The 27,592-nt window shown below is 34.4% G+C and overlaps 2 protein-coding genes across 3 annotated transcripts in view; one reads left to right on the forward strand and one right to left on the reverse strand.

The window, feature by feature from the left end:
- The window catches only part of HAP2 (hapless 2), a 34,102-nt gene extending 22,918 nt beyond the window's left edge, over positions 1-11,184 (forward strand). For both annotated transcript variants that reach the window (XM_088217664.1, XM_088217665.1), the window contains exons 11-18: positions 47-147; positions 3,042-3,159; positions 3,843-3,875; positions 3,986-4,079; positions 4,174-4,262; positions 9,073-9,188; positions 10,170-10,270; positions 10,386-11,184. In XM_088217664.1, coding sequence (XP_088073790.1) covers positions 47-147; positions 3,042-3,159; positions 3,843-3,875; positions 3,986-4,079; positions 4,174-4,262; positions 9,073-9,188; positions 10,170-10,270; positions 10,386-10,810 — 1,077 coding nt within the window. In that variant the 3' untranslated portion in view covers positions 10,811-11,184. The remainder of the gene's footprint in view (positions 1-46; positions 148-3,041; positions 3,160-3,842; positions 3,876-3,985; positions 4,080-4,173; positions 4,263-9,072; positions 9,189-10,169; positions 10,271-10,385) is intronic.
- Positions 11,185-12,149: 965 nt separating this feature from the next.
- LOC110817608 (uncharacterized) lies at positions 12,150-19,016 on the reverse strand. Its single transcript, XM_088217666.1, has 10 exons — positions 18,786-19,016; positions 15,261-15,320; positions 15,091-15,130; positions 14,583-14,761; positions 14,430-14,468; positions 14,087-14,173; positions 13,856-13,916; positions 13,031-13,155; positions 12,570-12,661; positions 12,150-12,439 (listed from the first exon to the last, which is right to left on the reverse strand). The coding sequence occupies exons 1-10, from the start codon at positions 18,831-18,833 to the stop codon at positions 12,325-12,327; spliced, it is 846 nt and encodes a 281-aa protein (XP_088073792.1). The 5' UTR covers positions 18,834-19,016; the 3' UTR covers positions 12,150-12,324.
- Positions 19,017-27,592: the final 8,576 nt, after the last annotated feature.

The raw sequence follows: 27,592 nt of genomic DNA on the forward strand, positions 1-27,592 counted from the left end.
TATTGTCCATTTGCTGGTTAACTTAGTCATTTTTAATTGGGCGCAGAATGCAGGGTCTCACTCATTCTCCATAGGAGTGACTGAAGTACTAAATACAAACCTCTTAATAGAACTAAGGGCTGATGATATAGAATTTGTTTATCAAAGGTAAAAATTCAATTTCTAACAATTAACATCTGCTGTAAGTCTAATATAGAATTTTGTAGTCTAATATGGTATCTTGTGCGTAGGCCATGGATATTTGACTCAAGTATTATAGGAATAGCTATTTGCATTTTAACTGTTCTTTAACTACTTTGCTGCTTGATGTTAGGACTTAATTCTTGTCAATTTGAAATGCCTATATGGAGTAGAAAGCCATCTATTGACTCTATGATCTCTTCGTTCTCCTTACACATGGAAGGTGTGTGACATTTGGAAGACAGCTGGATTGGCAAGATCTCTTGGCAAGATATGTCCAATGCCTATGTAATCATTCCCTTAGTGACAATGCCCCAATGTGATGCAGAATCTAAGATCAACAAATGTGATCAAACACCTACACATATAGTTTAACACAAAAACTTAACCTGATAATAAATCTTCATTTAACCCACTATCAATCTGTGATTGAGAACTAACATAATTAGGAAAAGAATAAAAATTGATAAAATTTCATGAGAGTTATTTCGATAAGTAGAAGCAATTCTCAGCTCAACAAGATGGTTGAAGAAATCTCTCAAAGAGCACTCAAAAAGTTAGGCAATAAGCTTGAAAGTTAGATATTTTATTAATGAAAATTTAGATGATTACAACCAAAGGTGTGAGGTCTTTTTATAGCCATACATCTTAGAATTACAATAGGAATAGAAAATCAAGTTCTAGTAGTACTCGTCTTAAAAATCCTATTTAGGAATCTAATAAAAAAAAAAATTAAAGAGTCATAAATTAAGATGAATTAAAACTCTTCTCTCTTGAATGGTGTCTTTAATCATCAAGGAATGTGGCTGATTGTATTTTGCCTTACCTTGATCGGATTTGGCCTCTTTTAGTTAATAATTTTCGGTATAAAAGTTGTGTTAAAAATGGATAAAATTACAGCCATGTTTGCGAGAAAAAGGAATTCCTTATGGGAATCGTCCATGAGTGGGAAACATGATCTTTTTGGGCCTTCACTTGTCAACTATGATTTCAACACCTTTTTAATATAATTTTATGGAGAAGAAAAAACAATTAGGACTCTTAAAGGATGAATTCGGATTCCTTGAGGAATTTTAGCTTCAAATCCTACTTGAAGTACGAATTCTTACCGATCTAGATGAAGAGAGGAAGAGGGGAAGAAAATCTCTCTTGGGAGAGAATTTCCCTCGTGGATGGGACTCTTCTCCATGCATATCTCTTGGCCATGTGTCCTTACATTAAAGGAGGATGCATGGCTGAGACCTACCTTGGCTGAATGGGCATGCTTCCGTTCTGTTGTGGGCTTCTTCCTTTGGTTCAAGTTTTACTTCTTCATTGATTGACTCATGGACAAATAATTAGAAAACTTGTTTGAGTCTTTTGGCTCTAGCCCTTGTGATAGACTCAACTAGGCATCATTATACTCTTCCCAAGTGGCGTAAATCCATCTTGAATCATGTTCAAGCCTTGTTTGCCTTGTTGGCCTTCATATGGTCATTGTTTAAGGCCCAGCCCGCCCTTCTCTTCACTTGAACAGCCTTGGCGCCTGATTCCTCTCTTGGATAGCTTTGGCCGCACGGTTCCTCCCTTGCATACCCTTGGCCGCACAGTTCCTCCCTTGGATAGCCTTGGTTGTGATCTCCATGACTTGTATGGTCTCTTGATTGATGCATGTCGCCTTGGTTCTCATCACAACGTCAACTTTCATGGTCCAAAACAAAGGTCATATTTCTTGGAATACGTTCTTTCACAGGAATCTCAAATGTTCGAGAAATAATTGACATGACCTTCTTGCACTTATTGAGCTTTTTATTTAATTTTTCCATTCTTGATAAGCGAGCGCCATCTTGGGATTCTTCAGGTTTACATCCATGTAAATCCTTGTCTACTTATCTCGCTAGTAGTTTTACCAATAAAAATGTGGCCTTTATCAGTGCTTTTTGAAAGTTAAAGGCTCTCTTTAAAGTTACGGTTTTTGTCTTTACAACTGTTCTTGGTAAGCTTAACACAAATGATTTGCTTCGAGCATATTGGCACACTCGTGCTCTTTTTCCAAATACCTTTTATGTGTTTTGGAGGCTAAATTCCTGTAATTATTTTTTATTTTTCTTTTTATTTTATTTTCATCGGAATGTAGGTTGCAGACTTTTGATAAGGTTGTTTTCTACTCTTGATTTGAAGTGGGTTTCTCCCCCTCGACTGGATGCTATATTTCTTCTTTCCTTCAAGGGAAGGGGAAGAAGGAAGACTGCTCAGGAAAGGAACTTCCTTTGTTGTTTGTGGGTGCTGTGTTTGGGGAGAAATGTGAGGCTCTCTGAAGATTGTGTTCTACCCATTTTGTTTTCTTTGCAATCATATGGCTTTTGTGGTATCTCTTTGCTATTTTGCAAAGAGACTAGGACACCATTTCGTATTGATTCCTTGGGGTTTTTACTTTGTTCTTTTTCTTCTTTTTGTTTCTGTTTGTTTTCAAAGCATCTCGTATCCTCTATTAATAATGTACATGTCTCTTCCTTCTTGCAAATAAAACTAATTTTAGAAAAAGCTGCTATCCTCAGAATTCTGTTATAGAAATTCTATGAAAAGATAAAAACATTTAACCCTTGTTGCCTTTATTGAAATGATATTGATTAGAATCCTGCTGAAGTAAGAGGAATACGGTGATATCAAGTAGCTTTTCAATAACATCTTCTAGAAAGGTTTAGAATAAAATTTGTGCATGGGAACTGATATGAAATTATCTTGCTTATTTTAGTAATTCCATCACTCATTTGAGTTCTATAGTTTATGTTGAATCATCTAATCTTTTCAGTGGATGTTAATCCCACAACTTTTGCTTCACTTGCTGCCCCTATATGTTATAGGTTTTCATGTTTTTGTAGGAGCCCTGGGAAAATATTAAGTGTCACTATCCCAACATTTGAAGCTCTTACTCAATTTGGAGTTGCAAAGGTTACAACTCAGAATATAGGTGAAGTGGAGGCATCATACAGCTTAACGGTATCTTCAACTCTTTCTTCTTTTAATTATTTTAAAATTGTTTTCTTCATATGGTATAATGTTGCTGAAATATCCTATATCCTGTTAGAACATGGTCTTTCTTTTCCACTTTGCATCACATTTTGCTTGGACCACAAATAATTTAATTTTTTGAATGCCTAGGTTGATTACATTGACTAAGATAGCCTACCGAATTTTAAATGTTTTGTTTCACAAATTGAGAACTGCTTGGTGTTACTATTATGCCTACAGTCATAGGACCTCCATAGTTTCTTTTATGGGGGATCTAATTTGTGATGAAAATGGCAATGCTCTAGCATATCTAGTTATGCTGCTTTTACTTGGAACGAAAAGTTCACAGCACAATTTTCTAGAAAGCTCCTCATGTCTTACCATATTTCTGATGGCCTCTACTTGTTATTATGGAAAGACAATCTACTAATGTGTATTTAGTGGTGGTTAGCACCCTATTCAAGGAAGATGATAATTATTAATTAGCTATTATTGGGATTTTCTGTTTGCTGGGTTGGACCTTCAGATTAGCTAGATGAAAATATAACCAAAATGGAAAATTGAAGCGACTAGAAACATGCTAAAACTTTATATATGACTATGTTATCTATTTCTTCAACTGAACCACCAGACAATTTTCGTCTAATTTCACTCAAGTTTTTTCTCTGTAGTTTGATTGCTCAAGAGGTGTTGCCCTTCTAGAGGTACTTTCCTTTTTGCATTTTCTTTTCAAATTTTGTGTTCAATATTTTAATCAGCATCTTGATATTAAAATTAGTGAAAGCTGCATGTTTGAAAGTCAAGGTTCTTGTAGGAACAATTCTTCATTATGAAGCCCAAGGAAAGTACTACTCGTTCGTTTAAGCTGCATCCAACAACTGATAAGGCAGCAAAATACTTTTGTGCAGGCAAGATTAACCACTTCCCTTGGTTGTTTTTGGAACTTTAATGAAGGTGTCAGAAAATATTGGCTCTCTCTTAAATTGGTCTTCTTGAATTTAGCCATACTAAAGGACTCTGAGTTCAACGAAGTTGATAGAGCTGAGTGTCAATTTAGTACTACAGCTACTGTCCTCGACAATGGATCACAGGTTTGCTCATCTCAACTTTTGATTTATGGACATTGTTGTTTCTTTTCAGAAGGATAGGGAAAACAAAAACAAGTGTTGGATGTTTTGGTAGTTTTATCCATTTCCAAGGATAAGGCTTTCATCATGCAGGATAAACATGATTATAATTGTATTGTAGATGGAATAAGTAGAACAGATTTTAATAGGATGCTCAGGGGTGTGTGTCCTAATGCAAGAAAACATAAATGGGTTGAGGTTATGAAAACCTGGTTCTTTGTAAATCTTGTTGAAGATTTAGTATTTGTTTGGGCAAGTTTGTGCAAATTACTGAATTTTAAACTTCCTTTCAAATGTTAAGTTGTCGTAGGTTTCTTGTGACTTACATTTGGAGACTTGTTAATGTAAGACAAAGAGAGCTTGAAGATAAAAATTAGAAGAATTTCATTAAGAAGCAAAACTTGGAGATCTCAAATCTCAATAATCAAAGTAATATTATAATATTTGAATAATAACATGATTAATTTACTAAACAACCTTACTTATAGGCTCCAAAATATAATTAAAATAGAAAATGTAGAAAATAGGAAAGTAAATTCAATAAAAAGAACTAGGAGCATACTTAGGAAAAGAAAATTAAATATTCCTATTTCTTTTAGTTTAGAACTTCCCAACACTTTATTTTCTTTTATTGGTTCTGTATCGTATCTCTTGTTATTGAAATATATCTACTTTAAAATTTTTTGTTTTTGTATCTTTCTGTCCTATTTGGTGAAAACTCAATATCGGTTTTGAAGTGTTGAAATAGAAAGAATATGTTATGATCTCAATTTACAAATTTTGTTATGGGATTTCACTAGTAGTATGAGTTCGCTAAGAGATAACCCAACAGTCTCTTGAATAAAAAAGTATTCGATATTTTTTCATAAATTTCTTCTTGTCTAAAAATCTTTTAAAGAGATAGTTTATGTTTATACAAGATAAAGAGTAGTTATCTGAAAGTTACTTCTAGAGTTAACTACTGCCCTTTCCTTATCTAAACTTATTCTCTCTAATACACATGTCTACATGTAACATATTATTTTGCACAACATACACTGACCTATTCTCCCCAATACACTTGTCCACCCACTTAAAACATTATTTATTCTCCCTAATACACCATAATATTACCCATAGCACTGATACAAAATTGTTACGCTCCTGATCTACGGACCTTGTTATGGGCTTTTGCTAATAATATGGGTTCGTTAGAGAAAACCTAATGATCTTTGATTTTTTAGAAATAATATGGACTCATTAAGAGAGAACTCAATGATCTCTTGAGTAATAAAGTACTCAACAGTTCTTCATGAATTTCTTCCTGCCTAAAATTCTGTCAAAGAGTATACTCTGTATTTATGCAAGAAAGAGTAGTTATCTGGAAGTTATTTCTAGAAGTAACTTTCTCCTTATCCTTATGTAGACTTATTCTCCCTAATGCACATATACACACTTAACACATTATTTTATACATAACACATATTTACCTATTCTCTCTAATGTACTTGTCCGCCCATTAAATATTCATCATTTATTCTCCCTAATACACTATAGTATTACCTCTAACAGAATATCAAAGTTGAAACTTGCCTTAGTAACACTTGAAGTTTGCAAAATTTGAAACTGTCATGAGATAAAATGAATGCTTAAAAAAATTAACGATTCAGAAAAAAATAATGAATCAATTGTGAAATCCAGAAAAGGAAGAATAGCCAACTTTTCCTCATTGTTGTTAGGAGTCAATGGAACTTCTAGAGTAGTATATTCAGGTGTGACCTCTTTCTTGAGAATATCATCATTTTCAACTTTAATAACATTATTACTTACAACTAAATTGAGAAAAACATCATCAGATAATTCAATTTGAAGAATAAAAATTGCAGCATTTTCCACAACTTCCACGATTGTCTTATCTATTGACTTGCTATCATTAGTTGGATCGTCAATGTTTTCTTTGGTAACTTCATTTGTTGACTTGCTCTCATGAGTTAGGTCATCAATGAAAGTATGATTATCCAGAGATAAATCGTAGTATCTAGTGGCCGCAGCATCATTATCATCAACGATAGTGAGAGCATCTTGCTTCATAGAAAGAGATGTTGTTGCAATATGGTGGTCACTAAATCACTATAATTCTGCGGGCATTTCCTGATGATTTGGTCATTTGCGAAAAAAATGGTTAAGCTTAATAGAACAATTTGCAAGAACTCTTCTTACTAACCCATGAGCAACTGGTGACACCTTTTCCTTATCTCTTCGAACACTATTCAGAAGTGGAGATAGCAATTCTATTGAGATATAATTACTTTATTCTAAAAGTGCTTACGATCTCGGTTATGTATGAGAGGACATTTTTCTATCAAGGTCGGATAGACTTGAGGAAATGCTGGAATATTTCTTTAATTAATCATTCTCAATCAAGGTTCAATATCACCAGATATAGCTTAGTTTTTCTAATTATTTCAAGAATAAAGATATCACTAACATGTGATGCCTTGTATAGTCACTTAGTAATTTAAATATAGAAAAAATTAATTCAAAAATCTTTCTTATCTGTCTGTCATCATGAGGAACATTTGGTGTAATTATTCTACTTAGCTCACATATGCAGTAAGCAACTTTAACTATAACAAAGATGTTTAAGTGCTTGAGAAGTTGATCACCGATCAATGTTTTTAATAATGGACAATGTGCATCTCACATTGACTTAGATGACTCTTAATATACATTTGAGAGACGATACTCAAGTTGGTCCAAGAGTCGAAGAAGCTCACTAGTTGAATAATTAGGATTAGTAAGCATATAACTGATGTCCATAAGCCATCTTTCAAGCCCTTTACAACATGACGCCATAATACTAATAGCATCGTATTTATTTTTTCTTTCATCAATCCAACATGTTAATTCTTAAATTAACTTTGTGGATGGATAAATATTACTTCTTGATATTATCAACCAGCAAAAAAGAGCTAGTCTCAGATCTAGTGGGGAGCTCCATGGGATGCATTATCTCAGATCTGGTGTTGGTGTTACTCATCGTGGCTGAAAAGGAGGAATTTGGAAAAGGAGTTTCGACAAGGCAACAGTGAGTGTTTAAATTTGGTGGGCTAGATTAGATTCTCTGGAGCCAAAGAAAGGAACAGTGTCAACCACCTCTACGCAGTGGCCGGAGAATGCTTTAATCGACAGTTGTTGTCAACTATCTTGTTGATGGTTGTTTTAGAATTTTAGGATTTTTCTGCTTTTTACTTTTTGGCTTTGTGAAGAAAGAGAGACCATTTTGGGAAGTATGGGTTGTGTTTTTTGGAAGTGGGTTGCTGAGTAACTTAAAGAAGCGTGTGAAATGAATTTAGGCACTAATACTCACTTATTTAGGAAAACGAGAGTTTGAAGACAAAAGTTAGAAGAATTTCATTAACAACCAAAATTAAAGATCTCGAATTTAAATAATCAAAACAATATCTCAATATCTAAATAGTAATTATGAATAGTAAACTGAGCAACTAAAATAGGATACTATATTTATAGCAATTAAAATAAAAAATCTAAATAATAGGAAAAAAGCTAAACGGAAAGAAATTGGAGACTACTTAGGAAAAGAAAATTAAATCTTCCTTTTTCCTTTTATTGTAAAATTTTCCGAAACTACAAAAGAAAATGAAATCTTCTTATTCCTTTTAGTGTAAAATTTTGCGACATGTTTGTTTTCTTTTGTTGGTTCTGCATCATATCTTTTATTGTTGAAATATACTCACTTTAAATGTAATACCCTCGACCCAGGTACCACTAACTTGGTGACTTTTTGGATCCAACCACCGGCTCTCAAAAGCTCAAAATCAAGTTATTGATACTTGATTTTAGTCCTTTTATGGTGATCAATAATCACATATTTTTTCAATGTAGAAGTGGGATATCACATTAAAATAATTGTTTCACCTGTCCATACATGTTTAAGCAAGAGCCCCTGTGTCTTAATGTTTAGGTCTGATATAGATGGAAATTGAAGGAGGGAGAAATGTAGCAAGAATTGAGAATACAAATTATATTGCTATGATAAGAAAGTTTGTGTGGAGTAATGCTAAATCTATATAAATAGGCATAATCTGTGTTCTCTTTAGATACTGAAAAAAAATTGATCCACTTGGTACATGAAGATATTTTATTGTTTTAATATTTATACTTGTATTTAGATATAAAAAAATTGTGTGGTTAAAAATTATTTTTAGAAAATAAAAGAAAAGAAGTAATTCATAAAACTATAAATGTTTTTGTTTAAATTTTTTGATATATTTAGAAAATAAAAATTAAAAATATCTTAATGTTCTAAACAGAGCTCAAGCATCTCTTTTTTCCACCATCTTGGGTGGGGGAAAGGGGTTTAAACTATTCTTATAAAGAAAGGATTCTAGATATTTGTGCCCTTATGTATCAGTTGAATTTGTTGGCTGCCTATCGTGTGTACATAGACTATGGAGGAGTGAGGTCCCTACTTAGGTCCACTTGTATGATGAAAAGAATTAGTCGTTCACCAGTTAGTGCAAGTTTACTCATGTAAAAGAGTTGTATGGTATTTTTTCTTGGAAATGATAAATTTTTTTTAGGTCTATTGACTCTTTAAACATAGCCTAGTGAATGAATTTGCTTCCTTTCAACCTCTAAATATTGACACTGGTTAAGAATTAGCTGGTACCTCAATCAATAACATAAAAACAAAGGTGATGCTCATGAGTTACCCTTTATTCCACTTTTATGAACTCAATGAAAAATTTAAATATTGATTTCTTTTTGGCAGATTACTCCCTTTCAACCACCAAAGACCAGTGCAAATGGTTTCTTCGAGTCAATCAGAAGCATTTGGAAGAATTTATGGGAAGGTTTGGTGGACTTCATCACTGGAAAGAGTTGCAGGTATTTTCTCTTATGAATATATAGAGAGATGAGACTATTGCCTGATCTGAGTTTTATATGGATGGCAAAGAATTATTTTTCTATGTTAAATCTTTCCTGTTTCTTTCAGCCTTTCTCACAAGAAATTGATTTGAGCTTTTGCATTCACACATATACAGGCTGTGAATATATGCTTTTTTTTAGGCAATTAAATGATTGGATGTAACTTCTGTTTATACTCAGTGAAGAAAGCAAAGTAGAGAGCACCTTATTATTTCTTGAGGGAAATTTCTGCTTGTAAACTTATTCGAAATGGATGACTTCTGTTTAAAAAATAATAATTACTCTCATATAGAAGAAATCTTATGCTTGGTTCTGTTCAGCTTTATATACTTTCTGTTGTCATTAATTCCAAATGAATGGGAATGACAGATCCATGAATCCCCTATCAAGTTACTTTAACAAATAAGTCAGAATTGAATTTCATTCAGGTTCATATATTTGTTGACACTTTGTTTTGTGCTATGCCTATATCTTGTGTACTGGAAGTGCCTCATATATCTGTTATGGAAACCTAGAAGTCTAATAACATATATGGTGCCAAATTCTTGTCACCTACGTGCGTTTGTAAGCATCAGCTAAAGTTCACTTAAGAGAAAGACTGCTGAAATCTGTAGCTTCTCTGTTTGTCCCAACTGTTTCCACATATAGATCACAGGATACTCGTATTGAGTTATATTTTCCTTATAACTAAGACAGGAATATTTTCCATATTACAATTGCCAATCTCATTTTCCATGTACCTTACACATGAATCCCTATCGTAATTCAAACACCAATCTCGACATTTTCTTTTCCATCTGCATGCATATTGATGCTAAATATATAGTTCCTGTGGAGAAGTTTAATATCTCAACATTTCATACACCAATCAACCTTTTGTTTTCCCGTCTGCATATGGAGCAAATGCTACTGACATTTTATTATTTTTTGTGTGCTCAGGAGTAAATGCTCTAGTTTCTTTGACTTCGGTTGCCATATACAATACATATGTATGAGTTGGGTAGTGATGTTTGGGCTACTCTTGGCCATCCTCCCAACAGGTAAAATCTTTTGTTTTTTTTTTTAAATTTTCGAAGTTGGCACAAAGAAATGGATGATTTTTGGAGAATTCTGGAGTGCATTTAATTAGTTTACTTTTCTTTTGAACTAATGCAGTGCTTGTGCTATTGTGGCTTCTACATCAAAAGGGCGTCTTTGATCCTCTTTATGACTCGTGGGAAGATCATTGTTGTGGCAATAATCAGAGGATCAGAGATACGGAAAAGTTCGATGTTGGTCATCATCACCAAATTCATTTTAGAGAACATGATCATCCAGGAACCAGACGCCGAAGGCATGAGCACCATCACAAGCGAAATAGGATTCACAGTGGGCGCAGGCATAAAAGCCATTTGGAAAGGGAAACTGATTACTATTATTATCTTCACCGAGTTCACAAGGATAAGCACAAGCATGGGCACAGTAAGAACTCAGGTATCATGCAGCAAATGAATTCGGAGGGAAGTGATGATAACAATGCTGGCCATCACAGACGCAGGAAAGGAAAGAGAGGCTATAGGAAGATTATCCAGAATGACTGAAGATTAAGTTGATGATTTTAGCAAATACCATCCTTGTTCATTCAATATTGTCATGACTGTTTAGATTGCATGGATAGAAAAGTCCATTTATGGAACTGAAAACTCATAGTTCAGTTGTCTTAAAAAATCATGGGGATAAAATTTGTATGGATCTTTAAAGGACTATTTTGATGCCTCGACAAGGTAAGTGGAAAGGACTATTTTGATGCCTCGATAAGGTAAGTGGAACGTGCCAATACAGAGTGGCCAATAATATCATAAGCATTAGTTTAGGATGACTTGTAGGTTTCTAGCCTTGCTTTATTTTAAAGATATGAATATATATATTTATATATATATTATGTGATATTTTTATTAAAGTATGGTTTTTGTAATATAGTTTTGTTACTCTTACTCCAGTGGCCATATAAAATGTCAGTTTGACCTCATCATTCACAATAATATTATATTTTGAGACCATACTGTTTTTATTAACTTTAATTCATTTATCATTGTTTTTTAACTTGTATTTGTATTAATGAATTTTGCACAGCGTTCTAACTATCAGTCAACTAGGTTCTTCACTCCCACACATTGCATTCCTCATACAAATCCTGTTATAACAAAATTTTCCATTTCTGTTTGTTGGTCATCAAGTAACTCAGACTGCAAACGACGCAGATTCTATTGATTAATCATCATTGATGGTTATCAGTTTATCATCCTCTTCATGAACTTTGATACCCGGGAAAGACCTCTCCTGTCATCCAACCAAGTGATGTGCTAGAAAAGGATCTTATCCCCAAATCCGACACGACATCTTAGGTGCTCGGGAATAAGCCCAGTAGTTTGCTAAATACCCTTCCAAATATGACCACTATTTCTATCAGCTGTTATGTAAAAAACGTTTATAATCTACAGAAGGCAGATTTTGCTTGGATGACAGCAATTGGTTCGCCTAGTTTTTCAGAAATTTCAAGCCCAATTTCATTAATCTCCCTCGCACTACCGATGCCTTCCTCCATTCTGTTGGTCCAAGAAAACAGTGGACCAAATAACCGAATGGGTTTTCTGAGGATTTGGACGATTCTTCTGAAAAAAAATTCTAATCAGTCGGTCTACTGAGTCACAAACACTTTTAAGAAAGCATTTTTGCACGGTTTAAGCCAGAATGGCAGAGAGAACAACTTAATAAGAGTGGATCAACCCACCAAGTTCTGACGATTAGTTGGCCATCCTTGGAGTTTAGCAGAAACCATATCAACAACGGTTTTAGATGATCTCTTCCGTCCATAAATTACAGAATTACTATAAAGTGATTTTATAGAATTAATCCGACATTTTCTTATTTTTCCAACAATTAGCAACGTACAACGAATAAAACATTTCAAACTAACTGGTTTATACAAAAATCTTTGTTTCTATTTATCTGATCATGACAAAATCAGATAGTAAACAACCAACCAATTGCTAAGGTGGATATGATACTGGACTGCTGTATCTAAAAGGGGAAAAATGAATCGAAAATTTAACCTTCATACATCAGTCAAGATTAACGAGGATACAATCACAACATATGCAAGAAAAAAGAAAAGGGCTATTTGAATAAAGAACTTTGGATTTTCCCTCATGTTTGGGGATGTCACAGCCCTGCAAAAACCAGGAAACAAAAGATCCTTCCATCATAGGGAGATAACTAAATATGCAAACAAGACGCAGATTTAAGAGGAAAAAAAGAGAATCTTATTAATTTTCCAGCAAATCTGAATGTAGATATTACCTAGCAATCCGCTGAGAAAATCGCTGAAAGGGCAAACTCTGAATGAAGACAATGCCAGGTCCAGTTAAAACAGCTGTCACTAGGTTATCACCCTGCAATTCCACAGCTGCAATCAGTGGAAATGATTCCAAGAAACCATATCCAAGAAATATGTGTACAGATACTAGCAAGATACGAGCATGAAAAAAAGGCAGGACCAACAATCAGGGGTCCTGTATTGTATCAACATGGCTGCAACGCAATTAAATCCGGAAACCAGGCCCTCATTGAGTTATGTTTAAAATCTTGAAGCCAGCTCATTCAGTCAATGGTGGGTACCTTGACCAATCAGCTCAAGTTTGTCATTCTTCACATTACGTATTAAACAACTATGTAATTCATAGAAAATCTTGGGCTTCAACTGACAGATAAAAGTTCTTGATGAAAGAAAGCAAACAAGAAAAGAAAAGAAACCAACGTACTCCAAAGACTGCCCTTCTCAAGGGACCATTGTATTTGATTTGGACATTGACCGAAGTAGTAAGACCAACAATGCAAGAAACGTCAACAGCCAATATCTCACCCACCTCAAGATTTTTCTGCACAACTAGCAAAAAGAAGCAAACCAGAGAAGTTTATGTAATCAGGCTAAGTGAGGAAAATACTAGGAATTTTAGATTTCATTTGGTATATGAAACATTTTCAGATATTCATTTCCTATATAAGTATATATTTATTCACAAAAACATGCATAGAAATGAAAACAGTACTGAAAAATAAAAGTAAAAACAACAAAAAAGTTGCTTCTACTGTTTTCATGAAAACTGTTTTTTAGTTTATATTTTAACACCATCCACTAGCATTCACATATTCCAACATTTTCATGTATAAAATACATATATGTGTATAAAAAATAAAGACTAGAATATATTCTCATGTACCAAATGCAGCTTTACATTCTTACTAAAAGAAAAGAGAAATCTATGCAGGATATAGACACTCAAGAATCAGTTGTGAAATGTTAAAAATAGGCAATAAAAGCAGGATGGGCTGATAGGCAATAGCTTAAACGTAGGTAGGAAAACCTGTTCTAATCTAAAGTAGATTACAGGAAAGTGATTAAGTCTGCTTGAATTCTTAAGGCCATGCAACTGGAATATAATAATACCAATCCGTCCATGCCTTATCTAGGTTTTGGCTACCTTGGTGGGTTAAGCCCAGTGCTCATTTACCTAAGCCAGTCTATTTAAATCTCTATACTCTCTATTCAGTTCTTTGAATAAAATCAAAAGATCCAAAGTCCATACCAGATCCACCAGCAAGAATAAACGCGAGCCCCTGCCCAGTTAGCTTCTGCCTTAGAAATCCCTGTTATTAACATGCCCAACAAGTATGCAAGATACACAATATCAAAGGTTTAGCAAACAAAGTGGAGACAGATTTTATATAAAAACCAGTTTCTAACGGTCCAATGTCATAGGAGTGAGGACAACTGAAAAAAAAAAGAAAGAAAGAGGAATAACACTAATAAGTATTACCTCTGCACCAACAGCCACATTTCTTGCCCTCTGGTCCACTGTATTACTGACCTTTACATCATTGACTGAACAGAGAAAAGCATCTGGCTGTAAAACAGTTTGACAAGGTTATATAAGAGTAGAAAAGTAAAGGAGCACAAAAGGGAAATTATTTATACTTCAAAAAAATGAATTACAAAACTGCAGAAGACTAGGTCACGCAAGAATAAAACAGAAAAGGGAATAGCAGATGAAATTATTTGTAGAAATGAATTAATCAATTGCAGAATATTTTGAAGAATTCATAGTTACAAGATTGATAGAATATTTAAAGCGAGCTACAATATGAAGTATGTTGGCCAACCTGGCAGATAATCTCCCCGCCAAACATTGCCAAATCAATCTGTAAAATCAGTGTGAACAAGGCATGTAACAGAAAACCCAACCATTAGCTCGGCTACATAGGAAATATAAAACAAATACACCAATTAAACTTGCTAAGTTTTGAAGCACAAACTGGAAGAATCCTCGCCAAAGAAGGTGCAGCAATTCCAACAAAGCCATCATTTGGACCAGGGTTTCGAAATCCTACATTAACAATGCTCTTTCCAAAAAGCCAATGCCAAACTCCTACTTCATTTTCAGGGATGTAAGTGTTTTCCATTTCAATGGACCCTGACATGAAGCATAGGGAACCTAAAATGTACAAACGTATCAGTTGAAAGCACATGTGAGTATGAAAAATTTTACAGTCCTTAGATTCAAGAATAAAATGTCCAAGCACTCTAGCACAGTGGCAGAATGCTTCTCACTGGGCTGTTAATGACGAGGGTTCAATCCCTTCGTTCTCCATACTACATGCCCTTTAGGGCTTACCAAAAGAAGCATTCATGATTTAAACATAAATGTCTTCTTCATTTGGCTGCTGTGCGAAAAAGAATAAGCCACTTAAACAGACTACATAAAGGAGAACTCCTGAAAGCTAATAATGAATTACATTATCCACGTAGAGAACTGAAACTTACCAGGCTTAGCAATAACCTTTTCTTGTGGCTTTAACATTATCTGAGAATGCAAGGAGAAACCACAGAAAAAAACAGGATGTAGTCTGCCGTTTGGTAAAACAATAAACTTCTTTCTTTTGGCAAAAAAGGAGCGTGGTCATACAAAGGAATACAGAAAATCATATATCTACCTGAACCACCTGAGCTTCACCACCCAAAATCTGAAAAGGTATAACATTGTCCTGGGGACTCTGCATCACATTATCGTTCATAAGATTATGCAGCAACAGGAATATTTGCCACATAAACAATCAAACCAAACTCTAGAGAAGGAACAAGAATGAACTTAAAACTAGGAGAATGTACCAATATGCAGTACAAGCATCTTGTAGAGGAGCATTTTGAGTACAATCACAGCTAATGACACGGTTTACTAACCACATATAAGAGGCTAAAAAGTTCATGTAAAAAAATATTATCAACAAGTCTAATTACTTCAAATTAGGCAGTACCGAGTGTTAAATCAGTAAATCCAATGACATAATCAACCACCTGAATAACCAGAAAGTTCATTCAAAAGTTGTATCACTCTTACTTAAGTAATTGAGAGGAAAATTGCATTGGTTAAATTCTATTGCTAAGATCTGAATCAGAGATCTTTCGAAATGAAGGGCCAAACGTGTTTTTGGATTAGCCGTTTGAAGAGTATCAAAATAAGATGGAAGGATTTTGACCCCAGTTTCAGTTTTGTGATGGGAAATGGCAGCTCAGTTTCTCTTTGGCAGGAGAACGTAGAGAATGAGCATATGACGTCCCAATTTTCCTGCATAAGGTAGTAACAAGAATGCTGCATAAGCTCTTGCCTTTCCTTTGCTACGAGGTCATCGTTTGGGAAATGCCTTTATAGCAAATTGTGCAAGATTGAGACTTCAATTATGTTAGTAGTTTTTCTAAAGTCTAACATGGTGCAGGGAGAACTTGGAGTTGGTGGACAAAGTGATATGATGTTGCATCCAGATGTGCATTTTAATGACAAATTCTTTTTCAAGATCCCTGGAACAGTTGACTGAGGAACAATCCTTGCAAAGAATTTTGAACAAATTAGTCCTTCTCAAGAAAAAAAAGTCATCTTTCATTTGCTTGGGAGATGAGTTGAGGAAAATCGCTGGGAAAGAATTTTAACTCTGGACGGATTGAAAAACATGGGCAGGATCATTGTTAACGGTTGTTATAGCTGTCTTAAGGCTGAGGAGACGTGTAACCACCTACTTTTATGGTGTCCTACTGCTTATAATTTATGGTGTAAAATTTATGGTTTATTAGGGATTAACCGAATCATCTCGGGTTCAGTCGGGAGGGAGATTTGGGCTTGGGATGGTTTTTATGTAAAAAGAAATATGAAAAATATCATTCCTTTAACTGTTTTTAGGGCATTTGGAGAGAGAAAAATAGGAGAGCTTTTAATAGCGCTGAGAGTAGTATTAATAGACTAATAGAAAAGTGGATACATTTATTCAGATCGATTATGCTAAGTCATGATATCACCAATGATGTGGATTTTGGGGATGTCATTAACATATTAATTTTTATGTAAATGCTTTTGAACATGGGTGGTACCCCCGTTCTTTTGATACCATGTTAATACATATTTTACACTTTTTACATAAAAAAAATAAATCGGGGAAAATTGGGGAAAATTGCATCTTTTTCTTTTTAATCAAAATGATAGATAGAAACTATTGATAATTTGAAGAAAAGAAAGTGGATTTTCTAATAACTGCTATCTTTACTCAGTCTACTAATCATGTAACCTTTCCTTGATTGGCTTGTGTTCCATAGCGACCAGCTTTATTGAGGGTAAATACTGGGCTTTGAAGGGTTATAGAGACATCAAAAAAGGAAGAAATAATATTGATCACTATATATGTTAGATCACATAAGGAGCCTCCGTCACACTAGAAACCCAAAATTTGCTTTTTTATGGAAAGACCAAAACAAAATTACAAGTCACTAGAGATGAAAGTAACAACTCAGGCAAATGCACATGTATTTACCAGCAACAGCTCTTAAACGGCAGAACTGTGGTGTTTTTTTCCACAAAATTGCCGATTAGGCTGAAATATGGGCAAATCCAGGGATATACGTGGAATTTTTTTTTTTTTTTTGAGATACAAGTTAGTAGATGTATCAAAAAAGGGCACCAAAGGGATACCGCCCATATACAAAGTATTACATATCTAGGAGAATATCGATAACAGCTCCAATGTCATCGAAAGATAGTAAGTTACGACCCAAAAGAATAGAACCAAAACATATACGTGGAATTTATCCATAAAATTTAAGTAGGATGGCTTGATAGTTCTGAATAATAAGCGGTCATCCTCCAAAGAAATATGAAAAAATTGGAAAGCAAGGAGGTGACAAAGGGCTCCGAAATCAACAGAGTCATGAATGTATTTGGAATAAAATGCTTAAGGAAATTAAGTCACAAATCGAGATCAAAAGAGCAAGATATTATTAGTCATTATGACTACCTTAGAAGCACACCAGATTTCAAGGAATTAACCAAAAGAATACATGCACATCACAAATTCACGTCCAGCATTTGAGAACTTTACCTTCTACCACATGATTGGATAACTCAATTGACAATGATCAAGTGATCACACATGTAAAAGACCACGTGCCAATGTCTTAAAACAGCACAAGGTCAACCTAGAAGGATATGCTCTTGAAAACACAAATATTTAGTGCATCTTGGTGTCTCTTACTCACATGGCATGCAACTGTAGCAGTTCCAATGTTCACATATGGAGGAAACACCCTGAAATAAATGAGATCTGCTAGAGAATTTTAATTTAGTGGCAGGATTTGCGGCCATATACCATAAACGTGGGCATATCAACTTTGTTAAATTTCACAGTAGGCATACTAGTAAATTATCATTTATGGAATTTGATAAAATGCATACTAATGAACTACCATTCCCTTCCACGTGGCTGTAATCCATTTGAAGTATAAAAGTTGAGGAATATAACTGTTTCCTCTATCTTCTCTTCATCTTCATTTTTTGTTTATCACTTACTACATTGTGTAAAACTGTATTTCCTCTCTCTTCTCTTCATCCTCACCTCTTCTATCACTTACTACATGACAAAAAAGAAGACTCATTCCTCTATGCTATACTTTCTTTTCGGGACATACAAGACCCTGAGAAGAGGAAGTAGGCCCCACGCATATTGCCCATACAAGTTGATTATATGATTTCGTGTTTGGTCATTCAGAGTAGTTGAAAGTCCTGAGGGACAGCATCCCATGCGCTCTATAGAAACACAACTAGCAATCAACAGAAAGCACTAAAATGTATGCGCACTGATATCAAATTTTGCGGATACGACAGAACATCGACTTCCACCAGGTTAAACCCTAGCCAGCAGACCAACAAAAGTCGATCTTCAGCAATGCACAGACAATCAAACGCCAAAATGAGAACAAAACCCCAAATTCAGCCAGCTAACACTTAACACAACAAATGAAATTATTAAAAGAATAAATCAAATTACTTGCAGAGTAAATTCATTATCAAAAACACGTAAAACGACCTTTTTAAAAAAGCAATTGTTGTTTAAGTTCCACTCAATTTTCTGATCAACCAAACAGCAAGTAGAGAGAATAAAAGGGAAAACTAAATTCATCGTGGGAAGTAAGGAGAGTACCTGGTATACATAAGGCTGAAAAGGTGTAGAGAAAAACGGTGCAGCCATGGTGATAGTACAGGAGATTGTGGTTCCAACAAACTGAGATAAAGACGAACAATGTCTTTCGATTTCGATTTTCAATTCAAGTCCTCCCTATTTACGCGATCAAACAAAAAATTAATATGCGAAAAAAATAAAAAAAATAAAAAAAAAAAACACGGCACGAGAACAGAGCGATTCTATTTATACCACCTTAACGAGTAAAACAACTGTGTTGGCTTATATTTATATTAATATAAATAATTAAATTACTAAAATAACCTTCCAGAGTCATGACACGTGATGAATCATCTTATGGGCGTTTTAATCATTTCAGTCAAAATCCTGTCTGTATTTATCGCCAGGCAGGACTATGACGTGGCGTTTTTCTATTGGCTGAAGGATGAAAACTCGACGTGTTCCAAGTAATCGGGTCTCTCATAATAGTGCAGTAATGCCTTCGCGTAATGCTCTCGTGTTTTTTTACCAATAATTAATTACCTGACTAAATTTTAAGCTTCTTGTATGGGTAGATATATTTTTTAATTAAAATTTAATTCCAATAAAATGTTAATTTTTATTTATTTTTTAATTCAGTCTCTAAATTTTCAAAATATATATACATTATTACCACTTGACAGATATATTATTTATATAAATTAATATATTTTCAGTTAAAATTTAATTTAGTTTTAAATATATGTTTATTTTAATGGATAAGAAAATGAAGTATTAATTTTGAAAATATAGTAAAAAATTAGATACTTGATTGCAGCAATTGACAGATTGAAAATCAAAATGAAAAAGGAATTAGAGGTATCAGACTATTTTTGTAATTGAGACTTTTTAATTTTTTCTTTATTTTGATTCTGGTATATATGCTTATAAGTTTTCCAAGTATTTTATAATTTTGGCAATTTTAAAATTATGTTTGAAAAAGGCAATGAATAAATTTTTACCATATTTTTGTGTATATGTTTATTGTGTACAGATGGACATTTATATACACACGGGGAAGAGGGAATACTCTGATCGAGAAAAGAAAAATAAACCTAACAAAATACTTAACAACCCAAAACAAAAATAAATTCCAGAACCTACTTTTACAGCTGTCCACAATAGATGACATCTTTCAATTTCCACCATTCACTTGCCCTACATCTCAGTGTGCTCTTCATCTGACCCTTTATTTTCTGCTTTTTGATCTCGACCGTTCATTTGCTTCAAACCCTAGTAGAAAACTTTCAATTTTTTACAGCTGCTCCTCAAGGTGAAACACGCTTGTAGTTCTGTTTCTCTAAACTCCCAATCTCCTCAAATCGATATGTGCTTGAATCTGCCTCATAAGTGTTTCATCTTGAAAAGAAGACGGTGGTGGGCTGCTGTGCCTAGTGGTTTTGTGAGTAGGTCTGTAAGTTTCTCTTTCGAAGTAACATGCTCTGTTTTTATAAAATCACTTAGGATTTGGTTGCGAACGATATGGCAATCTATGTCAAGGTGTTTTGTTCGCTCATGAAACACAGGGTTTGCTGCGATGTGCTCCGTGGCTTTATTGTCACAGTGTAATATGATAGGCAAAGAAGGTGAGATCATGAAGTCCTTGAGTAGATAGGTAATCCAATACAACTTACACACGGTTGAAGACATGCTTCTATATTCGGCTTCTGCAGATGATTTACTGACTGTAGTTTTTTTTTTTCAGGATATCATCGATGGCCCAAGGAAAACGCAAAAACCTGTGGTGGATTTACGAGTCATCAGGCATGATGCCCAGTCCGAGTCGCAAAAAGCCTGAATCTTGTAGTTGCTCTAGGTACTGTTTTAGGTATCTGACAAGATGGAGTGCGGCATCTAAGTGCTACTTCTTGGGTTGTATCATGAATTGGCTCAAGTACTAAGTGGAGTAAGAGATTTCTGGTCTGGTAAAGTTGAGATAAAGTAGCCTTCCGATCAAGTGTCTGCATTTTTCTGGGTTCGATAAGATTTCTCCATCTTCTGTGTTTAATTTCAGCCCCGTTGGTAAAGGAAAGTGACTTCCTTTTGCCTCTTGCATGTCTGTATCTTGTAGCATGTCTTTAATATATTTTCGTTGCTTGATGTAAATTCCTCTTTTTGACATAGTTATTTCAACAGAAGAAAGTATTGTGCTTGTCCCAGTTCTTTCACTGTGAATGCCTCATTCAACGCTCTTTTGACTTTGCTAATTTCTTTCTTATCTTACCTTGTGATAAGAAAGTCATCGACGTAAAAGATTATTACAAGGTAATTTTCTTCACTTCTTTTTGTAAATAGACAATGGTCTACTTCAAATTTGGTAAAACCAATGGAATGAAATTTTAAAGTGAACTCTTTATTCCATTGACGTCCAGCTTGCTGTAGCCCATATAAACTTTTAATTGAGCGGCAGACTTGGCCTTTGCTTACTTTAGTGTAGCCATTTGGAGGTTTTAGGTATAGTTTTTCCTCTATGTAACCATGTAGGTATGCATTATTTACGTCCAATTGATGGATAGGCCAACCATTGGCAGCTGCTATGGTAAGAAGTAACCGGACAGTTACCATTTTGGCCACTAATGAGAAATTGTCATGGTAGTAGACTCCAAATTCTTGGTTGTAGCCCTTGGCGATGAGCCTCGCTTTGTATTTGTCTACTATTTCGTCTGGGTTGTGTTTAATTTGGTACACCACTTTGAGTCAATTGTTTTTTTTTTCTTTAGACAACAAGATTAGTTCCCACGTTTTATTTTTCTCTAGTACAACTAGTTCGACCTGCATAGCTTTAATCCATCTACTGTCCTTCTTAGCAACCTCATATGATTTTGGTTCTTGTGTAACCGAGACATGTGTAATAAAATTGATATAGTCATGATTGTATGCAGGTGGGGTTGACATAAAGAAAAGAGGGTCTGAAGATGGTGTTTCGGTCATGTGTGCCACAAAATCCTCCATCTTGGAAGGCCTGATTTTCACCCTAGTACTCCTTCGAATTTTTGGTTCTTGAAATCTAGGTTCAGGTAAGGCAACTTCTCTTCTGTTATGTAATTGGTCTTCATTGGTGTCTGATATGGTTACATTGGGTATTGGTAATGGTATATCTTGATTATTGATTTGTGCTGGCTGTGTTTGATATGGGTAAATATGTTCATGAAATATGATATCTCTTGACACGAATAACTTTTTGTTTGAAATTTCATATAATTTGTATGCTTTGACACCAACTTCATACCCCAAAAAAATATATTTTAAAGCTTGTGCATCAAATTTTGTCTGTTGAGGGTATACGTTTGTAGCAAAATATAAACAATCGAATGTTTTTAAAAGAGAATAATCTGATTGTTTTTTATGTAAGATTTCATAAGGTGGTGTTTTCTATTTTAAGACTAAGCTTGGCAAGATATTTATTGTATATGTAGCCATAAGAATGGATTCTCCCCAAAAATTTTTTGACAAATTTGACTTAAACATTAGTGCTCTAGCAACTTATAAAAGATGTTTATGCTTCCTTTCTACCACACCATTTTGCTGTGGTGTATAAGCACAAGTTATGTGATGCACAATGTCTCTTTCTTGAAAAAAGTCTTTATTCACAACTTCAGTACTATTATCAGTTCTAACAATTTTAATTATTTTTTGAAACTGATTTGATACAAAATTGCAAAATTGTTTTAAAACATTTGACACATTTGATTTTTTCTTTAATAAAAAGGTCCAAGTTGTTCGAGAAAAGTCATCCACCATAGTTAAGACATAAGAAGCTCCTGAAATAGATTGAACTGAATAAGGACCCCAAAGATCAACATGTATTAATCAAAAACATCATTGGTAGTAATACTACTTTTGGGAAAAGGTAAACGTTGTTATTTTACTAAGGGACATATTTCACAAACATGTGATTTCATTTCGTTTGAAAAATTCATGGTGGGAATATGAAGTAGCTTGTTCATTGAGGTGTGATCGAGTCTTTTAAAGTTGCAAGGTATGGCCAGTGCATGCTTTTTCTGGTTTTATGTCTTTGTTCAGGGTGTATAGGCCTCCCTTTATTGTACCATTCTTTAATTTTCTATTAGTTATCAAATCCTGCACAAAATAATGGTTTGGATAGAAAAAAACGTAGGCATTTGAGGCTTGAGTTAAATTTCTGACAGAAATCAAGTTATATGCAAATTTTGATATCTAAAGGACATCATGTCGGGTTAAATCATTGCATAATTTTATGGTATCTTTATGTGTTGAGTACCTCAAGGTTCCATCAGTAAAGAAATGGGTATTGTGGGTTCTAGTTAGTGGTTTTAGTAAGCAAGCTAAAATCATGATATATGTGTGATGTTGCACCCATATCGATTATTCATGTACCTATATCATTTGAGGTGTGTAAAAGGTAGCAGTTAAATTATTTACCTACAGGGCCGGAGTAGCCCACACATCCTGCTGACTCCATTGTGCTTGCTCCCTGACTTTTCATGTATTTGCTGATTTCTTGTTGTATAATGTTGGTTATTTCTGCATTCCAACATGTTGTGATAGGTGATTCACCTTTAATGTCAGTGGAGTTTTCATTTGAAACAACATTTGCCTTTTCTTTTCCTTTTTTTCCTTTGAGTTCTGTATATCATTCGGGATAACCATGGAGTTTGAAGTATGTGTCCTCAGTGTGTCCTATGTTCTTACAATAAGTGCATATTCTGTTGTCTTTATCCTTTTTTCAGTTTTGTGGCCTTAGGGTTTCCTTCTAGTTGGCATAAAAAACGAATGGCATTCCTTCAGATGCATTACTAATTTGCACTTCTCCTTTTTCTCAACATTGAGCACCATTGAGTAAGCTTTGTTAACAGTGGATAATGGCTCCATAATCAAGATTTAATTTCTCACATGATCATATGTATCATTAACACACATAAAAAATTGAATTAAATTGTTTGTGCTGTCAATTTCACTATTCAAGTTAGCAGCATTGCAGGTACATGCAGATAATGGACCTAAGTAACTCAGTTCATCCCAAAGTTTCTTTAATTTTGTAAAATAAGCAACAATCAAAAGACTTGATTGAGTAATGAAACTAATTTCTCATTTTAATTGATAGAGCAAAGGACCATTGCTTTCTCTATACATTTTTTTTAATTTTATCCCACAATTTTTTTTGCAGATGTGGTGTATAGGAAGGCGTTGGCTAGCTCTTTGGTCATTGAGTTGAGGATCTAGGACACTACCATGCTATCTACCTTTTGCCACCATTCATATTCTGCTGTGTTGGGAACTAGTTTCTCAAATCTGCCATCAACGAGAGCTAACTTATCATTACCTCTCAAAGCAATCATCATGGCTCGGCTCCAAGAGGCCATCAAGAGCTACAGAGACCAGCTACATTCTGGGCTGGTCTAAGCTTTGAAGGGTCAGCATGTCGGTAGTAGTATTTGGGTTCGGGTTAGCCATTGTAAGAGTATATTAGCAGTAGAAATTTAATAAAAACAGTGCGTAGTATAGACACTGCTCTGATACCATGAAAAAGGAAATAAATAAATTTTTACTATATTTTTATGTATATATTTATTGTATACAGATGGACATTTATATACACACGGGAAAGAGGGAATACTTTGATCAAGGAAAGAAAAACAAACCCTAACAAAATACTTAACAACCCAAAATAAAAATAAATTCCAGAACCTACTTCTACAGCTGTCCACAACAGATAACTTCTTTCAATTTTCACTATCCACTTGCCCTAAATCCCAGCGTGCTCTTCATCTGGCCCTTCATTTTCTGCTTTTCGATCTCGACTGTTCATTTGCTTCAAACCCTAGTAAAAAACTTTCAGTCTTCTACAATGTTTAATCTAAATAATGTATTACATATTTAATCGTGAAAATATGTTAGTATTTTTAATTTTATTAACATATAAATTTAATTATTTATAAATATATATTCAATTATTTATTATAAAATATACCTAATAACTTACTTTTTGAAATTATATAATTCCTTTTAATTTTTATTACTATGTAGTTTTATTTTTGAAAAACTTAGCATTTAGAATACATATATTTCAACAATTATAAACACGTCTGAATCATAAGTTACTATTAGAAGTCTATGGTTCTTTGATTTTTAGTACCTTTTGGTCATTTGATTTTTTTTATCAAATTTTAAAGTTGTCATTGTTCAATATTATCAATCTAAATTAATTAAGTTAATGACTTGTACTGATTTTAATTACATTATGAATATAATTTTGCTATAAATTCACTTAAAGTAATTGTATTAAGTAGATATATGAAGATGTAGAAAATAATTAACTTATAGTATATACCCAAAAAAAATGTAGTAGAAAAATTACATTTCAAACTATAAGTCTTAAAGTATATCTTTTAAATCTTTTTAGACACCTTTATATATTGTTTAGGTCATTATTAAAATAATCATTGTGTAAAGACCCGTAACTTAAATGAAAATAATGTCATAAATTAAATACGAAAGCGTGTAATAACGTCAGAGTTTCCATTCCTTATAGATAAATTAGCATGCCCAATAGGGATACGGAAATGTCTCTTTCATAACGGTTCATAAAACAAAAAAATGTAATAACATAAGAAAATAGTAAATAAATGTTGTAGGGAGGTTAACCTCCACTAGCTCTTGATAAGATCTAGGGGAACATCTACTCACAGCCCTCTTATTGATCAGGATATGGATTTTGTTCTTCTTGATCTGAAATGGTTAATAGGGGATGGGGTGAACTTTATTAGCTCAATAAGAATATCACACTACTCACCGATACAGAAATCGAAGGTTGGTAAAAATCATAAAAACAATCAATAGAGCTCTTAATTTAAGTAAATTCATTTATCATAGGGAAAACTATTTATTGCATACTTACCGTTGTGAGATTTCTAAAACCGACCTATAGAAATAATAACTCAAATAACATTGTAATCTCATATTCAAGTCAGTAAGAACAACAATTTTTCATTTTTATTTTGCTTACTGGTATCCCTGAGGGCCCATAGGGGTGTCCCACTACGCGTGAACTTAATATCTAAACTTATCAACTAACCGGCCGTCCTCATACCCCGTCTGGTATGAGCACAAAAAAATCATCCCTTGATACCCAGTCCGGTATGAGGGTGAATCGGGTCGTCCCCATATCCTGTCTGGTATAAGCACCAAAAATACCATCCATCGATACCCCGTCCGGTATGAGGTAACATTCACAGTAGGGTTCCCTATGTAACTGATCCGTTCACCATCTCCAGTGATATCCAGTAAGACAACCATTCATTAATTCACATAACCAAGCAATTTTCTATTTGCATATTAATTTCAAATTTTACAAATTCATTGTAAATCACGCAAGACAAGCGATATATGCATCAAGGAAGCACAACTGAATCATTTAACTATTCTAATATATTATCATATATTTAAAGCTGTAAATTCAAGTAATTAGTTAAACAAGACAAATAAATAACTAACCAGTTACGGCTCCATTAGTGACTTGTAATTATTCTCAAAGTTTTTCTGAATTTCATAAAATACCATATTATTGATTATTAAGCTTCAATTCCATAATAGGAAAAAGAGTGAAAGATTCTTACCCAAATTGGTGTCTGAAACATCGAACTTTTTACTGCGCTTATTAGCAGTCCCCGGGTTTCCTAAATTTTTTTACGAAGATTAAAACACGCTTCATGTACCTAAAACTACTCCAAAAACCTAAAATCGGTGTTAAAAATCTTTTCCGACCAATTTCAGGGTTCCGGCACGGCGGCACCGCCATGCTCCAGCGACGGCACCACCACCCGCGGTGGTGGTTTGCCTCGGTCTGGCCGATTTCGGCGGCCGCCTTTATACATATTCATGCGAAAAACTACGTTAAGGGGCCTTACTTGGCAAAAAAAAAATCAGAAAACGAAAATCCATCGGTGGTGGGTTTTACGGGTGCGGCGACTCCACCGACTCACCTTCGCGGCTGAGATTTTTTCTTCGGTCAACTTGTAGAAAATAGAATGGTGAACATAACGGTGGAAAAATTGCACGAAACGGGAAATGAAAAAGGGCTCATCGGAGGAGGTTATAAATTTTGTCTGCGGTAGCTATGCCGCGTTTTGCCCACCTTTCTGGGCCACAGTAGTGCTTGGAATCGAATTCTGAGTGGGTAGAAGAATTTTTACCTTTTTTGACGGTCGGAGGTGGCTCCGGTGCGGCGACGGTTGGCAATCGGCTCCCTTCTCTGGTGACTGGTTCTTCTTCTCCAGTAGGAGGCTGGCAGCTAGAGTTCGGGTTCAGTGTGATATAAAATATTTTTACTCATCTCGTGTTAATTTGCGCCGTTCATTACGTTTGATCTTGACCATTCGATCATGCCTAAGGAAGAAACGAATCTGAGTTGTTCATCTTGTTTGATCTCGACCATTCGATCATGCCTAAGGAAGAAACGAATCTGAGTTGTTCATCTTGTTTGATCTCGACCATCCAATCGCGCCTAAGAGGGAAATAGATTCAGACCGTCCACACACGTGGGATTGCTTCAGGGTCTTTCGATCGCGGGGCACGCGGATTCGTCGAGACTAATGACTGGGCAGTCCTACATGGCCAAATTTTCTTTATTTGCATTCTGACCTTTAGTTTTCAATTTTTTTTTTCAAAAACACCATATGAACCCAAATTTTCACCATTTTTTTCCAAAATTATTTTCAATCTAATTCCTAATTTATTTTTTTTCCAAATATAACAAAAATTTCATTAAATTAATTTATAAAATATATTTTTTATACATCTTTAAATTAACA

Source organism: Carica papaya, chromosome 4 (genome assembly GCF_054855325.1).
Source record: "Carica papaya isolate Zhongbai chromosome 4, ASM5485532v1, whole genome shotgun sequence".
Taxonomy (NCBI): domain Eukaryota; kingdom Viridiplantae; phylum Streptophyta; class Magnoliopsida; order Brassicales; family Caricaceae; genus Carica; species Carica papaya.

Coding starts and splice junctions, on each gene's coding strand:
- LOC110817608 (XM_088217666.1), bottom strand. CDS start 18,833: ATGGCTGCACCGTTTTTCTCTACACCTTTTCAGCCTTATGTATACCAG. Junction 15,131..15,260: donor GTGAAGCTCAGGTGGTTCAG/GTAGATATATGA, acceptor TTGCATTCTCAG/ATAATGTTAAAGCCACAAGA. Junction 12,662..13,030: donor TGAGAAGGGCAGTCTTTGGA/GTACGTTGGTTT, acceptor GTGGAATTGCAG/GGTGATAACCTAGTGACAGC.